General features: G+C 38.4%; 4 protein-coding genes across 6 annotated transcripts in view; 1 reads left to right on the top strand and 3 right to left on the bottom strand.

Annotated features, from left to right (window-relative positions):
* mgme1 (mitochondrial genome maintenance exonuclease 1) overlaps positions 1 to 1,503 on the top strand; it is a gene marked incomplete at its 3' end in the record, with an annotated part of 29,615 nt that extends 28,112 nt beyond the window's left edge. Inside the window, exon 4 of the mRNA XM_079855878.1 lies at positions 1,224 to 1,503. Within this exon, the coding sequence (XP_079712004.1) occupies positions 1,224 to 1,355 (132 nt within the window). The remainder of the gene's footprint in view (positions 1 to 1,223) is intronic.
* Positions 1,436 to 9,194, bottom strand: LOC307149529 (glycine N-acyltransferase-like). Of its 3 annotated transcripts, none has more exons than XM_079855880.1 (5): positions 9,027 to 9,186; positions 8,713 to 8,829; positions 8,513 to 8,621; positions 8,286 to 8,412; positions 1,436 to 2,030 (listed from the first exon to the last, which is right to left on the bottom strand). In XM_079855880.1, exons 1-5 carry the CDS (start codon positions 9,099 to 9,101, stop codon positions 1,634 to 1,636), a joined length of 825 nt encoding a protein of 274 aa, XP_079712006.1. In that variant the 5' UTR covers positions 9,102 to 9,186; the 3' UTR covers positions 1,436 to 1,633. The 3 variants fall into 3 exon arrangements, with proteins under 3 accessions (XP_079712006.1, XP_079712008.1, XP_079712007.1); XM_079855882.1 differs by lacking the exon at positions 1,436 to 2,030 and adding an exon at positions 3,952 to 6,583 and having other exon boundaries at positions 8,740 to 8,829; positions 9,027 to 9,194; XM_079855881.1 differs by lacking the exon at positions 1,436 to 2,030 and adding an exon at positions 3,952 to 6,583.
* A 2,385-nt stretch (positions 9,195 to 11,579) lies between these two features.
* On the bottom strand, positions 11,580 to 13,214 carry LOC307149528 (glycine N-acyltransferase-like protein 3). The gene is made up of 5 exons (XM_079855879.1): positions 12,830 to 13,214; positions 12,625 to 12,732; positions 12,411 to 12,531; positions 12,201 to 12,330; positions 11,580 to 12,007 (listed from the first exon to the last, which is right to left on the bottom strand). Exons 1-5 carry the CDS (start codon positions 12,902 to 12,904, stop codon positions 11,608 to 11,610), a joined length of 834 nt encoding a protein of 277 aa, XP_079712005.1. The 5' UTR covers positions 12,905 to 13,214; the 3' UTR covers positions 11,580 to 11,607.
* A 2,700-nt stretch (positions 13,215 to 15,914) lies between these two features.
* Positions 15,915 to 18,029, bottom strand: LOC307149532 (cystatin-like). Its single transcript, XM_079855885.1, has 3 exons — positions 17,680 to 18,029; positions 16,378 to 16,488; positions 15,915 to 16,284 (listed from the first exon to the last, which is right to left on the bottom strand). The coding sequence occupies exons 1-3, from the start codon at positions 17,878 to 17,880 to the stop codon at positions 16,207 to 16,209; spliced, it is 390 nt and encodes a 129-aa protein (XP_079712011.1). The 5' UTR covers positions 17,881 to 18,029; the 3' UTR covers positions 15,915 to 16,206.

The following is an 18,029-nucleotide window of genomic DNA, read 5'->3' as shown; positions in this document are numbered from 1 at the left end:
TGTTTGATTATAAGTCCATCGAGAATTGTTTTGGGATGATTTTATGTATTTTTATAGGTAAAGTCTCAGTCTCTGTGGTTTTAAGAGATTTCAACCTTGGGGTCATTCAGAGTTCCTTAAGAAGGAGGGGGTCTGTTTTGTATATCTGTCGTGGGATCAAGCAACCTCTGCCGTTATCTTGATCGGGCCTTGAGCTTTGCCATCTCTGAACCAATCAGTCTTTTCCAAACCATCTAACATTGACAACGTCCAGTTGCTTTAGTTGGCCATAAAGTTCTTAGCGTAGACTGGCTGGAGCCTGGATTTTATGGATCTGGATTGGTGATTTGGGGTCTGGAATGTTGAATTCTGTGTGGAATTATGTTTGAACAAATCACCTGGAAGATTCATTTGTGTTTGGTACGCCCTCAAACCTTACATGGTGCAAAAAAGCACTATATAAATGTAACAAATTATGCACAAGACATCACAGAACTACATTTTGCCTGATGTCAACATGCAGTAACACAGTTGAATTAATGTAGGTACTTGAATGAGAATTCAGCTTGAACTATCAATTTTGTGCTAGGATTGGAAAAAAAGCCTGCTCAGAAAGAAGCGAAATGATAAACAGATGACATAATGCGCCAACTGTCGGTACTTTACATGTTTTTTTCCCTCCTAATCCATGCTTACATATTGTATTTTAATACATAGTCAGATATCCAAAAAAAAACTGTTCTCATTTACAAATTTTCTGTCAAAATATGAAAAGATTATGATATAGTGAATGACTACATGTTAACCAGGCCAGCAGTCCAAAAAGTCACTAGATTTGTCGCTTTTCGTTAAAAAAGAGTCTAAAAGTCACTAAAGTAGAATTACTTATTTATACAGAATTTACTCAGTTATTTTGAATTGTAATTATTTAACTGTATTTTTGATCAAATAAATACTACTTTGATGAGCATAAGAGACTTCCTGAAACATTTTTAAAAAATCTTACCTACACTAAACCTTAACAGTAATGTATGTACCATGTATACTATGTAGTCATAAAATCGCTCCCCTCACAATCTATATGAAAGTGGTCACATGTTAATACCCTGTGTAAACACTCTTGTCTGACCACTAATGAACATCTTATTGCCAGGTATATACAGGGCCTAAAGGCATTTACTCTCTTTAAATGACTTGACATTTTCCATTGGAGTCTTCCATCATGTTCTGTTGTTTACACATAGGTACAAAACGGTTTAATTGTGGTGGCCTACAAAGATGGATCACCCGCACACGCTCACTTCTTGAACTCACAACAGATTAAGCCATTCTGGGAGAAATGGTTGCTTCGACTAGAAGAGTATGCAGAAAAATAAAACGGCTTACAAATCAAGCTGATGCTATGTGTAGTTTAACTGTAAATGTTTGTTTTACATGTGATATAAAGAATAAATAGTTGTGTTGTACACATTTTATTGATGGAATGGATTCCTTATTTAAATAAATCAATTGTTTTGGTTGTTGATGTTGATTTTGGTTGTGGATTTTTAAAGTTGTACTACATTACATTATATCAGAAAACAGCTTTTACATAATACATAGCATTTCAGACAGAAGCTAAACAATTCGGATTGGTTGTTCTGATATGGCCCAATTAAAAATCATTAAATACAAACCAGGCTGCCTTGTAATCCGGTTCCTCTGTGAAACCCAGGCTTGTAAAGAGCCTGTAGGATAACTGGTTCTCCTCCTCTATAAAACAGTACACTGGATAGCCTTGAGAGTGGAGTCTCTTTGACATAACGGTGACCAGTGCTTTTGCATAGCCTTTTCCTCTGTGTTCTGGAACCGTGTACAACATTCCCATAGCACAGGAGGGATAAGTTAATATCCATGCTACTGGTCGATCATCCTCGTCCAGGACACAACAAGAGGGAAAGTTCAAAATCATATTCTTAATCATTACTTTGCTGTGTTCACAGCCAAACTTCCAGGTACTGTTGACTAGTGCAAGATGAGACTCGTTGAGAGAAGACAGCTTCAGTGATAAACTGCAAGAAAAAGAAAACAAATTTTAGTTCAACCTGATATTCGTCACTAAAGGCAGGTTCACACTACAGAACTATGGGGCACACTACACAACAATTTATCTTGTCGCCTTCTGGTCTTAGCAGCGCTCATACGAAACAACACAACGCCGAAATGGTGCACAAACTACAAGATCTTTGGCCAAGCGGCAACCCCGACCAACAACGAAAAATCTTTTTCTTACATGAATACATGCGAGACATTAGAGAGCCACTCATGCTCGCTGCCCAAGTCATATGTACAGAAAAAAAGATCATACAAAAAAAGAAATTTGGCCAGAAATACACGCAGGTTGGAGGTCCATGTCTATTCAGCAAAAACTGATGGTAAATAAAATATATCATAATGTTAAGTATAGAGCAAAAACTACTTATTTACATTTAAAAAATATTTTTTTTGTTAGATTCTTAGTATAAAACAATTATGATCATTGTCGCCTTTTATTCATGTATGTTTAGGTGCATGATATCATCAGAGCAGTTTACCATGTTGTTTCATCACTCGCACTACAAGATCACTTGGCGATAATATCAAACAGGTTCGAAAATTTCGCAACGTGTGTGACTGCTGGAGACAGACTCAGATCAGGTCACTGACATGCTCATATTTGACGAGCTTAAGCGACAGCAACGAGCACCGATTTGGCGGCGATCCAGGGGTTTTGTTACAGAGCTTGGAAATCTGTCTGCGACAGCAAAATCCAACCCAAAGTCCTGTAGTGTGAGTGTGAGCCTGCCTTTAGGGGTCACACTTGTGAACCTTGGTGGTCAATACAGACCAAAGAAAATAAGGGTAACGTTTGTTTTTAATAAATTATTGCAGTATATTTTGTTAAATATGTTGCATTTTAAGGGGATTTCATGGTACTAGACAACATAACCTCTAAATTATACACTAAAATAATACAAATATGAGAAAAACTAGATTAAAATGTTTGAGACAAACTTTGTTGGCCATCCAGAAAGTTTCTAGTTGTTTAACCCTTATGTGCTGTTGGGGATGTTTTCATCCACTATGGGGTATTTCTGAGTCTTAATTTGGCCATAACTTTCTCTGTGTTTCAGCAAATGGAATGATTTTTGGTGACAAATCTTATATGCTTTGAAAATTTTCAAAAACTCAACAGTACACTGTGGGCAAATTCACTACCCTTTCGTTATGCTGAAAACAGCCACTACTTTAAACTGCTGTAAAAATGTATCAGATAAATTTTCTTTTTCCAATTTTTTTGCATAAATCTATTAATCAGCATCAGTCCTGATCAAAACTACTAAATGTTTTTTAAAAAAAAAAAAATCAGGATTTTAACTCTTTAATTGCCAAGTTCATAAATGATGTCACTGATTTGGGGAAAAAACACACAAAATGACTTATTTTCAATATAAAATGTGATTGTGGACTGTTTTTTTTTTTTTTTTTACCTTTTATCACAGTCTTGGACATGTCAAAGATTAGAAACAACATTGGTTTTGATGCATTGTTAGTTTTTGAGCAGCATCAGATTTGAACTTTTTCTCCCTCATTTACTGTTCATGGCTGTTTTTGCCCCATTGACTTCCATTATAACCACATTTTTTGATTGCAAAGCCATGACACCATATAATCATGCATTGAGAGAGAGAGAGAGAGAGAGAGAGAGAGAGAGAGAGAGAGAGAGAGAGAGAGAGAGAGAGAGAGAGAGAGAGAGAACTCACCTTAATGCGTCTGAGCAGGGCCGGAGTGGGGCCACTTTTCAGCCCGGGAGTATCAGGCCCAAGACCGGCCCACTTTTTCCAAATTGGATAAATTAAGCAACAGTTCAGCTCTTATTATTGTGTAGTTTGTATTAATACCATGGTTCAACAAATAATGTAAAGGTTAAATAATAATTCACTTAGACTTTATAAGAAGCAATTGCGACTTTATTTCACGCAATTCTGACTTTATATCTTGCAATTCTGACTTTATAACACGCAATTGCGACTTTATTTCACGCAATTCTTACTTTATATCTCGCAATTCTGAGAAATAAAGTCAGAATTGTGAGATAAAAAGTTGCAATTATCTTTTAAAATGTTTTATTCTGTGGCGGAAACAAGCTTCCATACCTCCTGGCCTCTTCCTCCCATCCATCCATCCTCCCTGACGCGTACCGTTACGGTAGGCCGGCCCAGCTATCAGTAGGCGGTGCCGCGGTAGCCTACCTGAGAAAACGTTTTGGAAAAGACGGGCTATGGACCCAACCAACTCTATAGGAGGGGAGGGGAGAACTCCCTCTCATAGTACAACCCATGCAGAGGCTGCGCGCTGCGGTGTCAGAATGCGGAACGTGTGTAGCCTAATGTAACTAACGTGACAAACGTGACAAAAAAAAAATCGACCCAAAAGTGAAGCGGCCAAACGGGAATTCTCCCGATTCTCCACCCCGGGCCTGCGTCTGAGAAAATCAAAATATGCACCTCAGCTCTCAGAACTACATGGAGTAAACAAAAACAAAGTTAGTGTATTTATGCATCTGCTGCCTTTTGATGGTGAGAAATGCAGACTAAACAAAAACAAAGCAAGTGGATTTAAACACTTGCATGCAAGCCTGCTGTTCATTTGATGGTGAGAAGAGCAGCAAGCAACATGAAAAAGGGCTTGACTTGTAGTGAAGTTTTAGAGATGATTATGCAGCCTGACCCCTCCAGCGAGCTGCAGGATGTATCGTCTTCTCCCTCTGACACCACAGACTCAGGAGAGTCAGATCCTGATTTGGATGTGGCACCCTCATCATCCTCTCTAGCTTCCACTGAAGGCGAGGAGGATTTGGAGGATCCTGGATCTGGGTGGATTGGGAGAAACGGCGAAGTGTGGTTTTCTACCAACGCGGAGACAACTCCCTTTCTTCAGCCTGCCAGAGGCGTGACTCCAGGGCCGACGCGCTATGCCATCGCAAGGGTCCAGAACATGGATTCTGTGTTCAATCTGTTTTTTACGGAGGAGATGATTGACCTCATTGTCAGCATGACCAACCTCCATGGGCACCGCACAATGAGAAACTGGACCGGGGTGGACTCCACAGATCTCCGTGCCTATATGGGGCTACTGATTTTGGCCGGCGTCTACAGGTCCAGAGGGGAGTCCACACGTTGCCTGTGGGATGATCGCAGTGGTCGTGCGATTTTTAGAGCCACCATGTCCCTCTCAAGATTCCATGAAATCAGCAGAGCTCTGCGTTTTGACGACAAGCGGCAGAGACCAGCTCGCCGTAGAGAGGACAAGCTTGCCCCGATCAGATCCCTGTGGGAAATGTGGACGCATCGCCTTCCCCTCCTATTCAACCCTGGCAAAGATGTCACAGTGGATGAGCAGCTTGTGCCATTCAAAGGGAGATGCAGCTTTCGGCAGTACATGCCAAAAAAACCAGCCAAATATGGACTAAAAATTTGGGTGACTGCTGATGTTGCCACATCCTATGCCTGGAGGTGTGACATTTACCTGGGTAAGACAGGTAATGCTGCAGAGGTGGGTCAGGGAAAGCGTGTTGTCATGGAGATGACAGAAGGACTCCAGGGCATCACTGTCACTTGTGACAACTTTTTTACCTCCTACTCACTTGCTCAGGAGCTTCTGCGGAAAAAAATAGCCTTGGTCGGGACGATCAGGAAAAATAAACCAGAGCTGCCACCCTACCTGGTGCAGGCTAAAGGGCGACCTGCCCTCTCCAGCGTCTTCGCCTTCACGAAGAACACCACGGCTATGAGTTACGTTCCGAAACGGGGGAGGAATGTGATCCTCATCAGTACAAGGCACCGCGAAGCAGTGGTGACAGAGGGACCAAAAAAGAAGCCCGAGATAATCGCAGATTACAACCGCTGCAAGGGAGGTGTCGACAATCTAGACAAGGTATGTGCCATTACACATTTGTTACTACATGCATCCTATTCCTGTTCATTTTTACTTGAATTCATGTGCTTGTTAGAGATAAATTTAGGAGATACTGTTTGTGTTTTGACAATGTTTGCATGATTATTCTCATTGTCATGTGCAGCTTCAAAAATACTTATTATGAAATCTGTACTTATTCTTTTCTTGTTCTTTTATTTTTGTAGGTTGTTGGCACCTACAGCTGCAGAAGGAGGACCAATTGGTGGCCACAGACGTTATTTTTTAATATGGTGGACGTCTCGGCATATAATGCATATGTCATCTTCACAGCTGTGGATCCCTCCTGGAACCAGGTAAAGCTGTTTCGGAGAAGGCTTTTCCTAGAAGAGCTGGGAAATTCTCTGGTCTCTGCAGCAATATTGAGGAGAGAGCACCTCCCTCGCGCACCAGTTGCTGCTGCACTGGTGAGAGAGATTCAGTCTCCTGCAGCTGTCCCTCCAGACACAAATCCACAGACACCAGCAGGCACCAGCAGCTCAGAAGGGAAGAGGGGAACATGCAAGTGGTGCACAGGACAAAAAAAAAGAACAGTCAGCACTTGCATCCGTTGTGGTGGACACACTTGCAAAGAGCACCAAGTGATATGCTGCAAGTCCTGCTGGAAAGACTGAAAACACACACACGCACACAGTTTGTGGTTCGTTTAATTGTTTAGTTCTTCATCCATCCTCAACTCTTGAACCATTGTTCAGTTTATTTGAAGTTGTTGTTGCATTTTGGTTCACAAGAAATTGTTCATAAATCTGATGCAGATGCTGAGTAGATTTTATTTTACAGAAAAAATGGAAAAACGTGTATCACTGAAGGATTTTAAAGTTTTAAACTGGCTTTATAATCAAGAAAAGACAAGCATTTCACACATAGGCGGTCTGTGCTTCTCACCATCAAGAGGCAGCAGATGCATAAATACACTTTGTTTTAGTTTACTCCATGTAGTTCTCAGAGCTGAGGTGCATATTTTGATTTTCTCAGATACATCAAGGTGAGTTGACGTAAGGTCTCTCTCACACTCTCTCCATATAACTCCATGTAAAAGCCAGAAACTAAGCTTTTATTTGCACAGGCCTATCTAAAGGGTTAATGGTGCTACCTGGTTATCAACAGTAAAAATTACAAATTTTACCTCTTCCCAACAGGGAAAGCCACCAACAATCAAAAATGCATGATTATATGGTGTCATGGCTTTGCAATAAAAAAAATGTGGTTATAATGGAAGTCAATGGGGCAAAAACAGCCACGAACAGTAAATGAGGGAGAAAAAGTTCAAATCTGATGCTGTACAAAAACTAACAATGCATCAAAACCAATGTTGTTTCTAATCTTTGACATGTCCAAGACTGTGATAAAAGGTAAAAAAAAAAAAATCCAGTCCACAATCACATTTTATATTGAAAATAAGTCATTTTGTGTGTTTTTTCCCCCAAATCAGTGACATAATTTATGAACTTGGCAATTAAAGAGTTAAAATCCTGATTGTTTTTTTTTTTTTTAACATTTAGTAGTTTTGATCAGGACTGAGGTTGATTAATAGATTTATGCAAAAAAAAAAAAAAAAAAATTTTATCTGATACATTTTTACAGCAGTTTAAAGTAGTGGCTGTTTTCAGCCACGAACATAACGAAAGGGTAGTGAATTTGAACAATGCACAAGGGTTAAAAAGCTTTAAGTTTTAAGTAGTTTTAGTTTGTTAAAAAGGTTTTTATAAATCCAATGCATGGAAGGCAGGTTGGTGTCATCTGGTGGGAAACGTAAAGAAAATCACATGCACATGCACAATACCATTGTGCACTAGATGCCAGTATAGCCTTATACTTATAGTTACCTATAAAAAATGTTTTCAGGCATTATCCCTTAATTTGATTAGGTTTTGCATTGGATATACATTTTAGACATCAAAAGTTGCTTTGTATTTTCAAATATCCCATTCATATCCAATGGCATTCATTTTTAACTGTTAAGATCATATGTCTGACCATTTTTTTAAGACCATTTAGCCTTTTCGAATAAAGTCTACAATTTTTTGTGTTCATATAGCAAGTGGCACAAGTTTCGTACCATTTCAATGAAGTAAAAAAAAATTGAAGATTCAAAACATAAACTTTTCATTCTAAAATTACTTAAGACCAACAGAGGGTTAAGAGTGAGATACAATGATGATGACAACAACAACCGAAGAGCAATTGGGTTACATGTTTCGCTTACAGTGCTTGTACTCAGTGACAGATTACTGCAACATAGCTTGAACTATGAACTGCCATAAAACTGTGTCTGAAGTGTGGTGTTAATGATTACAGTGGATATACTTCACCTATTAATTTGTGAACATTTTGATGGCTCTCGAAGAACCAACTTGTGGCACACTGCTTCTTTCTTCATGGGTACACCTCTGTTTATAGCCACAAATTCCAGCATCTTTTCATGATGAAGCTCAGCGGCTTGAGACAAAGATGTCAATGGAAAAAGAGTTTGAGACCATTTCCGTGATTTATACTAATATAAAAAAAAAAAAGAAATTGCAAAAAGAAATACAAGTACCTAAGCAAATATACATTTTCCAGTCAATGACATCTGTCTGTGCCAGCAGGTCTCTGAGGTAGACATCATTTTTTGAAAACACAGTCAAGTCTTTGAAAAGGTCTCCTGTCTGTAGAAAAAAAGGAAACGGGTTGTTGAACCTATCCTAAGTATTGTGAAATTTCCAACCAATCACTTAAATTTTGTAATATTCCTTATACCTCACAGATTTCTGGTTTAATGAGTACCACTCTGAAGTCTGGCCACAGGTCAACAAACACACTAACAGGATCAGCTCTCTGTCCAGTTCTGTTGAGTTGAACAATACACCCATATACCTATATGTATCCAGGACAAAATAAAATATTATATAAGTTTACTGCTAACGCTGACAGTTGAGTTGCATGTATACCTAAAGTAAAGCATTCTATGAATTTTAGTAATTTTTTTGTCATAAGTTTGGTAGCAAACTTATGCTGATGACATGATAATTTGAAGGTGAGCTACTTTATTAACTCAATAAATGCTTTCAAACCTGCAGCGAATGTGGAAAGTAGTTTTTAAGGTCTACTTCCAGGGTTTTCAGATCCTCTGTAGTCAGCTGACGCATTGTGAGGGGTCTCTTCTTTCGGCGTCAGCGTGTATTGCTCGCGCAGTGCATTTAAAAGCCTCCCACCCTAAGAACAGACCAGGTTTCAGGGTTGCCAAGTCCGCTGTTTTTCACGGAAATGGGCTACTTTTGAACTGTTGCCGCGGGTTGTTTTTTCTTCGCCGCAGATTAAAGTTTTGACATATTGCATAAATTGTGTTTGACTGAAATGCTTGTATTGAAATATTTGATATTTCACCATTGATAAAACTGTGCTAGATTTGAAGTTTTGTTAAGTAGGGTCACTGGTATAGAGCCTTTGAGCTGTGTTTATTATGATAGTGCTTTCATTTTATATAGGCCTACTACCACTGACCATAAAATGTGTATTTTCGGTATGGGAATGAATGGCACAGACAGGCCTATTTTGATTTTTGGTACGTGTTCATTTTAACGCAGAGCTGGCAACCCTGCCCAGTACAGTATGTAGGCCCTACCATAGTGGGCCCTACTAGGTAGACCAGGAAGGGGTTGCTTTTTATGGGTTTGTAAAAGTTAAAGTTGAGAGTTCACAAGTGCCCATGCAACGCATTAAATCTACAGCGCCCAACGTGGAATCGTTTCCGGATCGGGACCTTTTTATTTCCTTTGTGAACAAAATTCACTTAGAATATATGAAATATGTATATATACATACATATATGGTTAAAATGCCTGTAATTGAGAGATGCATATGGGAAAGTTATACTTTTGTACGTCTTCTACATGACAGATAAAATGCAAAGAATGCATTTTATCTGTCACGTAGAAGACGTACAAAAGTATAACTTTCCCATATGCATCTCTCAATTACAGGCATTTTAACAAATAAGAGCAATTTTAAAAATTAAACTTCATCCTTGTTGTTCAATTGTCAGTGTTGAACCATGTGTATTTTTTTCTTTCACTAAAGATTAGCTATGAATTATGACATTTTAAAATAAAATGGTTTTCCCCCAAAATGGTAGCTGTGGGGTAAGGTGTGCCAGTGGGTCAATTTTAGCTTTGTCTCCAGATGCAGGAAATATAATGCAGGGGGGGGGGGGAGGAATCTTAGAGAACCCTAGAATTGAGAATCCCACTTTATAAATAAAATTAAAAAAAATTTCACATACAAAAATATGTAGGCTATTAAGAATAAGATGCTACTGCAGCCGCAAGTTTGGCAACGGAAAAATTTGAGGCTGGTTTATAAATATATTTGAGAAACTAAGTAATTTCCAGCAAAATACAACTCTGGATGGGATATTGTACTATTACATTTGTGTAAATGTATTTAGGTTTATTTGTTTTTTATATAAAATGGAAATTGCTCAGGCATTCTCCAATAACTCAACTAACATTTTTTTTCCAATTGCTAACACACAATTTTACAAACTAGGCTGGTTTTATCAAAATACTTCACACAATTCACAAAACCACACACCCAAACTGCAAAATATGTCCTGCAAAATTAAGCACTGCAACCAAAACTACATATAGCATTATTAAAATCAAACTTTTGCACGAAATGGCACACACTTCATTCATATTACCAGATTTTTGTCTAACCAACTACATTGTTTGGCATAATGAAAAGCACTCTCATCTTTAGTATGCTTTGCCATAATACTAAAATAGTTCAAATTGTAGAACATTTTTCATATTGTTCACATGCACAAAAATATTTGCAGATACACACACATGCTGTTGAAACATTTATTTATTTATTTTTTAAGTAAGTGCAACATATGCACAGCAGATATATTTACATTGGACTGAACAAAAATATGCTCACAAAAAACAGTAAACTGTAAAAGATTGAAGTGTTAACAATTAACGATTGAGGTGTTTGGCCAGGTGTCTTATGCAGAGAACCGTGTTCAGTGCATTTAAAAAGTGCCATTTTGAATTGCAAAATGTGTGTAAAGCAGAAAATGTGTTTAGACTTTTGGAGACTTGAGAAGAGGTTTTGCTCTCTGTGTGTCAGTTTAAACAATTGTGGTGTGCATGTCATTTTAGTGTGTTAGCAATTGGAAAAAACTGTAACACTTGACATGACACAGATTTCCCCTAACATGAGGCAAGTCATTACCCTACGTGTGCGTAATTGTCAATTCTGATGTCCAAATATAAGTTTGGTGGTTTACCTTCATTCATAAAACATATTTAGTGAAAGTTCTAGAACACAATGTCATCATCAAAATATAGAAAATGTTACAACTGTGTATAAAATAGATATTTTTGTACATGACTGCACCTTTATGTAATCATGTAATCAATCATGCAAGGGGAGGAAAAGTCAGTGTTTTTGATTAAAGATTACAAGTGCATATGAATTTTAAAAAAATAATGACGTGCACGAATAAATCATTTATAAAAAACAATGCTGTTTTATAATAAACCCTTCCATTAAAAATTGAGAATTGTCAATTTTGATTTCATGCTGACATTCAAGGAGGGTTTTTTCAAGGAGGGTCACATATAGGAGTAATAGTGAGTATTCATTCTAACAAATGAATTCGTACCAGGCAGCCCTGTAAGAGCAGTCCTCTGTAAAACCAAGGCTTGCAAAAAGTTTGTAGGAAAGCTGATTGCATTCTTCAATGAAACAGTAAACAGGATAGCCCTGAGAATGGAGCTTCTTTGCCATTGTAGTGACCAGGGTTTTGGCATATCCCTTTCCACGGTGCTCTGGTAGAGTGTATAACATTCCAATGGCACAGTAATCATACAACAGTACCCAGGACACAGGCTGGTTGTTCTCATCTGTAATGCAGCATGTGGGGAAATGGCTGATGAGATTCAGGATGTTCCTGTAACCTTTGTCATCCCCACCAAATTTCCAAGTCTTGTTAACTACATCGGCATGTGACTCATTCAGGACAGACACTCTGGTCTCAAGGTCACTGAGGAAGGAAGCGAAGATTTTTTAAGGGAAAAAATGAAGCATTATCAATCTTTTATTGAAATGCATATAATGCAACACAAATCGATATAAGCAATTTCAAGCTTTTATTTAAATGTAATCCAACACAAATTTATATTTATGAGTTCATGACATAACCTTTTAAAACAGAATAAATAGAGGGACCATCTTACCTGGTAATGAGCTCAGGCAAATGACTGGGATCAGATAATATCATAAGGTGCACTAAGGAGAAACCTTTCATATTGACACCCCGAGAAGCAGCAATTTCCTTCAGCATTGGCGAATGACGTGTATCACATCCTAGCATTAATATAATTAAAATAACCAGAAGTCGCATTAATAATATAATATATAATATAAAATTGGAGGAAAAGACATACCTCCTATTAAGAAGTATGTGCTCCAGTCAATTGCATTTTCCACAGTCAGCATTCTTCTCAGGACTTCTTCATCTGTACTGTAAAGAGTCACCTTCTTCATAAAGTCCTTTGCTCGATTATTCTAATGATTTCAGACGAACATTAGTGATGTTGACTATAAAGTGGTTTAGATTGACAAAGTTTTGGATAGTTATTATAAACAACGCAATCTCACATTTGCATCTGGTCGAACAATGATAGTGGTAAAAGCTGGCCACTTATCCACCAATACTTCCAAAGTGTGTGGTTTCCGTCTGTTCATAGCAAAAACAAACCCATAAACCTAAAAAAAGAAAAGAAAAAGATTAAATGTGACAGTAAAAGCATTCGCGGATTACCGTGACATAAAATAAACATATATAGCCTATAGGCCTTCTTACCTTTATGGATTTAGGCAGATGTGCATATAAAGTAGTCTCTGCTATTTTTAACTCATCTGAATTTAAAAATTTCATGTTTCATAGTAAAATCAGTCAATTCTTTAAAGTGAAACTGATTTTGCCAGAGGTGGCAAATATGTCTTTTCCAGAACAAAGTCAAACACAGACTTAAAAGACGGAAGCTTGGTGAAATGTGTAGGCTAATGTTTAGCCTAGGGTGATCAGACGTCGGTCACTGGTTTCTCGGGACAGTGCCGGTGTTTTTTTTTTTGTTGTTGTTGTGATGTCCCTGACTAGAGCTGTTCCCGGAAATGTCCACATTCGACAGCATATACAAAACACCCAGCAAATACACTGCCGACGAACATTGCCTGTTGGTTACAAGAGCAATCGTTTAGTGCTTATTTATTTTCTCCAACAGAGGGAGCTGCAAGCTACACTGATGACTTGGTCACGCGCCGCTACTTTCTCCATGAAGCTGGACGAGAGCAGAATACTATCACCAGTTATCAAGAGACACAACATTATAGGTTTCAAGGTTTATACAGTCTATGGTTTCAAGCAAGTCACTAACTATTCGGGTTGTTAAAGTCATAGCTATAGCTGTTTGTATGCCTACATATAAACATAAAATAACCATTGAAAAGTTAAAAAGTTGGAACTACAAAAATAAGATTAGAAAATGTTAAAATATTTGTTACATACAGTTTTATTTAGGCTATCAAATTTGCTCATATTTGTTTTATTTGAAGCGTTTTATTGCCATACCAACAACATCTATGGCTATTTTCATGGTTTCACAGTTATAGGCTACAGTTATGTTCAGTTTTGTGTCATTTCAATGTTTTGGTTTATTATATGTGGCATCAGTCGTCCTTGAGGGACTGCTGCCTTTACTTTCGTTTTGTTGTTGATTTATTTTTCAAAAGTCTTTGAATGTTCGCCAGTTCCCACCTCCTTCTTCCTACAACAACGAACTGCGTTACATGAACATTAGTGGAACTGAATTAACTCAAAACACACGTGATTGTCATGCGGTGGATTCGGCCAATCATGAAACAGCTGTGTTGTCATCAGAGCTCGTGCAGCTCTCAAATCGCTCTCGCTGTACTTTGATGCCATACGTCACAGGAACGTGGCGTCGGCGCTGTCTCAAGTTGGACACAATTTCTAACCGGCATGCACTGCCTCAAGTCAGCCGCCGCGCTGTATGAAGTCGAACAAGCCTATTGTGGAGTACAAGGGTATGAAGAGGAGCCCCACCTACTCTCCCGCCACTGAGAGTGAGTCGCTGTTAAACTCTGTAGACAGTTTGCAGGTGTTTGAAGAGAATGAGCCTCTACCCCGCTGATCCCACCCAGCCCTGCATCACTGCTGGTCCCGTTCAGCACAAAGTATTCAGTGTCCCCGCCCATCTCTTCGCTGCCCTCCATCAGCCCCTCGGCTCCTCGTCTGTCTCCCCTCTGTGACGTGGATCCACCTCGGGCTTCCGTTATCCAGCTCCTCCTGGGCGAGTAGATCCCCTGGTTCCGCCTCTAGCCTCTGATCGTCGTCACTCACTCACCTCCACCAGAGACCTCGGCCATACGGGTCCATCAGGCTCCCTCGATCCTCTGGACCCACCGTGGTTAGATTTTGCTTAGCCTGCGCCACGGACTTGCGAGCCATCTGCTGCGCTCCGTCTCTACACCCCTACGGCTCAGTCTGGCTCTGCCCTCCCTCCGGCTCCACCTCGGCCCTCAGTCGCTTTGGTTCCACCTCAGGTCGTCGCTATGGCTTGGTCGTGTCCTCTGAAGCTATCAGTCTTGCTAGCTCCCATCTACTCTCTGTCTGTGCCTAGGGCTCCAGCTTCACAACCATTGACTGCGTCTACATCCAAGCTGGACTCTCGGTCCCCACCTGACTCCTCCTGCTCCGGGCTTCTCCCACCGTCATTGACACTCTCCTTCTCTCCTTCTTTCATCTTCCCCGCTCTCCTGTACTCGGCCTACTCTGCATCCTCCTCCCTCATTTGGACTGTCAGCGCAAGGTTGCGCTTTTCCAGGATGGGGCATAATGTCAGTTATGTTCAGCTTTGAGTTTATGTCATTTATGTTTTCCTTCCTGAGTTCGATATTAGCTAATATGATCACTCATTTGGTTAGTCATTCTGTTCAGCTGTTGCCTAACAACTTACCATTGTTTGTTTGTTCCTTGTACAAGTTCTCGTTTCATTAGAAAGTTGTCCGGTCTTGCCAATGCATACGTGTTATTTCGATTTACCTGCCTTCATCTGTGTTTGCTTATTAAAGACTTTATTGGAGATTCATCTTCATTGTGTGTGTATACCTGATTGTGACGCATGGCAAGATCAATGTATTTTAAAAGACATAAATATTAGTAACGTACAGTAGTAATGAAAAACGACAACTGACAACTCGCATCATTATAACAAACATTAATACTAAATTGTTCATTGCAATATTTACATTTTTTTAATATTTATTCCTGGTGAAATGTTTTTGAAGGAAATATATTAATAGATTAGCTTCATAGCGGATAAATAAATAACATAATGCTGCTATACACATTACATTGCTACGGTGTAATTAGTATAAATTATTTTATTAGTATATCTGTACACCACTGGCTTGTCATGCAAACACCATAAGGATTTTTGGAACATGCGTGATAAAAATAAAATATCCTTATTATCCTTCATCATTTTTATGAGGTAAATTAAAACAAAACACTATAAAGCTGATCAAACTCTTTTGCAGTTGTGGCAAAATAAATAGTTTCAACCCTTGTATCAAAATGCTTGTATCAATGCATTAATTCTGCAGAGGTTTATTTCATATTTAGAGAAAAGTATTGCTTGTGAGTGCAAGATTGAGGTATTTACAAAACTGTAAACATTAAATTTAAATCACATACAAATACATCAGTTCTGGTATTTACACTCCTATAACTGTTATTATCACATAAATACTATTGGGTTGTTTTCTTAATGTATACATTCAAAATAATATAGTGTTCTCAATCCTCCAAATCAGTATGACTCCCAAAATAAATGTATTTAACCAAAAAACAGTGCACAGACATATCTCATTCAACCATGTTTTAATAAGGATGAACAAATATTGTAAAATGCAGTTTATTATTTAGAAATTCTAAGATTTTTTCAAAGCAATTGAGTCTAATGAGATTACATGATTATTGTGTTAGTAAAGCATTCTTATACCATGTTTTGTTGTTGACATCAAAGGTTATCACGACAAATCAGATTCCTATTTTATCAATAGGAAAGACATCAGGTTTACCATAATTAGCAATAACAATTACATTTTATTGCTGCATGAATGTTAAAAAGCCTCAAACTGCACTAGAAACATGCTCTACAAGCAGGTGTTTTCAACTACTTTAATTGATTTTAGCCATGGCTGGCTCCAGACCGCAATTTTGCACTCAGTGACCTAAAAGGAAAAAAAGTAAATCTCTTTTAATATGGAAATTGAGAAATGCAAACAGGTAACTGTAATAGTAAAAAATGAGACAGTGTGTCTTACGTCTGCCATAGCAGGGTCCTCATGAATGGTACACAGGGTCTCAACTCCACCCTTCCTGCAAGATGTTCTGGCCACTTTCACAGTGTAGATGTATTTCAGGCCTGAGACAACCTAGAGCAACCAGAAACATGTTCAGACATTGTTGGGTAAACCTTGATGTAATGTGTCACAATTTCACAAAAGCAACCTACATTAACTGATGCTTGAAAGATCTTTCTTACCATGATCATATCATGATGTGAGCAAAGAGGACATTTTAAGCACTAAAAAGTTATTTATAGCAATTTTTTTGTAGTTTTGTCAATTTTCAAAAAACATTGGTCATACTTCAAATACTGTTTAAGACATGACATCTGAAAAATCCTTTACTGTCTTACTTTTAAAAATAAAGATCATTTTGTGGCCTATAATATAAATAGTTTCCATGTTGGGGCCAGCAATTCTCTTTGTATATTGCATTGGATACAACTGGCAAAGATTTCAAGGGTTCTGAAAATATTTATTTGTTTTAACATATATTCTTTATTTATTCCTTCATTATTCCTTGTATATTTTCCAACATCTCTAGTAACTATTCGTTAGATACTTAATAGTTCCTTTATACCAGTGTTAACTTCTTTGCTTCAAATCACTTTAACAATATTGATAATAAATACCTTATTCCATTGTTACTAACAATTGTTTGCCATTAAATCCTATAGGCATTACTAGCTGAATACCAGTGGCTTATGGATTACATACTATTAAAAAAAAGTAGTGAGTTTAAAAAATATATTCAGACAGTTATTTGTTATACATTTATTTGTATACAGTCACATCGTCACACCTTTGTGACTGTTTTAAACAGGCTTATGTCAATTAAATCAGGTTTGTTGACGCAGTCATTCACACCATGACGCAGAACCTGATTTCACCAAGTGTAACATGTTCCTGGATCAACATTCCAATCAACCAATAAGATTTGACTGATAGGTTTACAGTTAATGTAAAGTTACCCACAACCAGGGTTAGGTGCTTTACACCATTCTTATTCACCTACCATTTCCCTCTGATTTTAAGTATAGCTTAACTTATGTGTTAAGTAAGGTTTAGATGTAGGGATATGGTTAGGACTGAAAAACGGACAGGAATGTTGTTCCAGGATCAACAAAATCGGTTGACATTGACTATATAACATAGTAACGAGTCTCGGCAAAATCAGGACGTGACACCATGACAGGGGCCTGCGTTTCTCACTGGGTGTGATTTAGCGACGCCCGAGTATAAATGAGAAAACAAACGTTTAAAGCAAAGCCTACTTACTTGTGTTTGAACCTTGACGACTTCGGAAACCTGACGCACAAACGCATCATTGCTTTGCCTGTTGTACTGAGCCATTGCAAACTGTAACGCATCCTGAACTCCTTCGTCGTTCATGTCTGAATCCACAGGACCTCCAACCATCCCAGCGCTCGCCACGGCCAAAATCACAGCCAGAAACGCCACAATCATTTTAAGATACATGTTTAAACTGTATGACTCGGGCTGTCTTGATTCTCCCTAATGTCGTCAAATCGAAACTGGATGCAACCAAATATGCTGTCTGAGATTATATACACAAACGTCGCTCTCTACAGCGCAGCGAATTAGGGAGGGATTGGCATCCACCAATC

The sequence above is a fragment of the Squalius cephalus genome, assembly GCF_949319135.1.
Source record: "Squalius cephalus genome assembly, chromosome: 21".
NCBI classification, from domain to species: Eukaryota; Metazoa; Chordata; class Actinopteri; order Cypriniformes; family Leuciscidae; genus Squalius; species Squalius cephalus.
The sequence above is the reverse complement of the archived record's forward strand: the minus strand, read 5'-3'. Positions and strand labels throughout refer to the sequence as shown.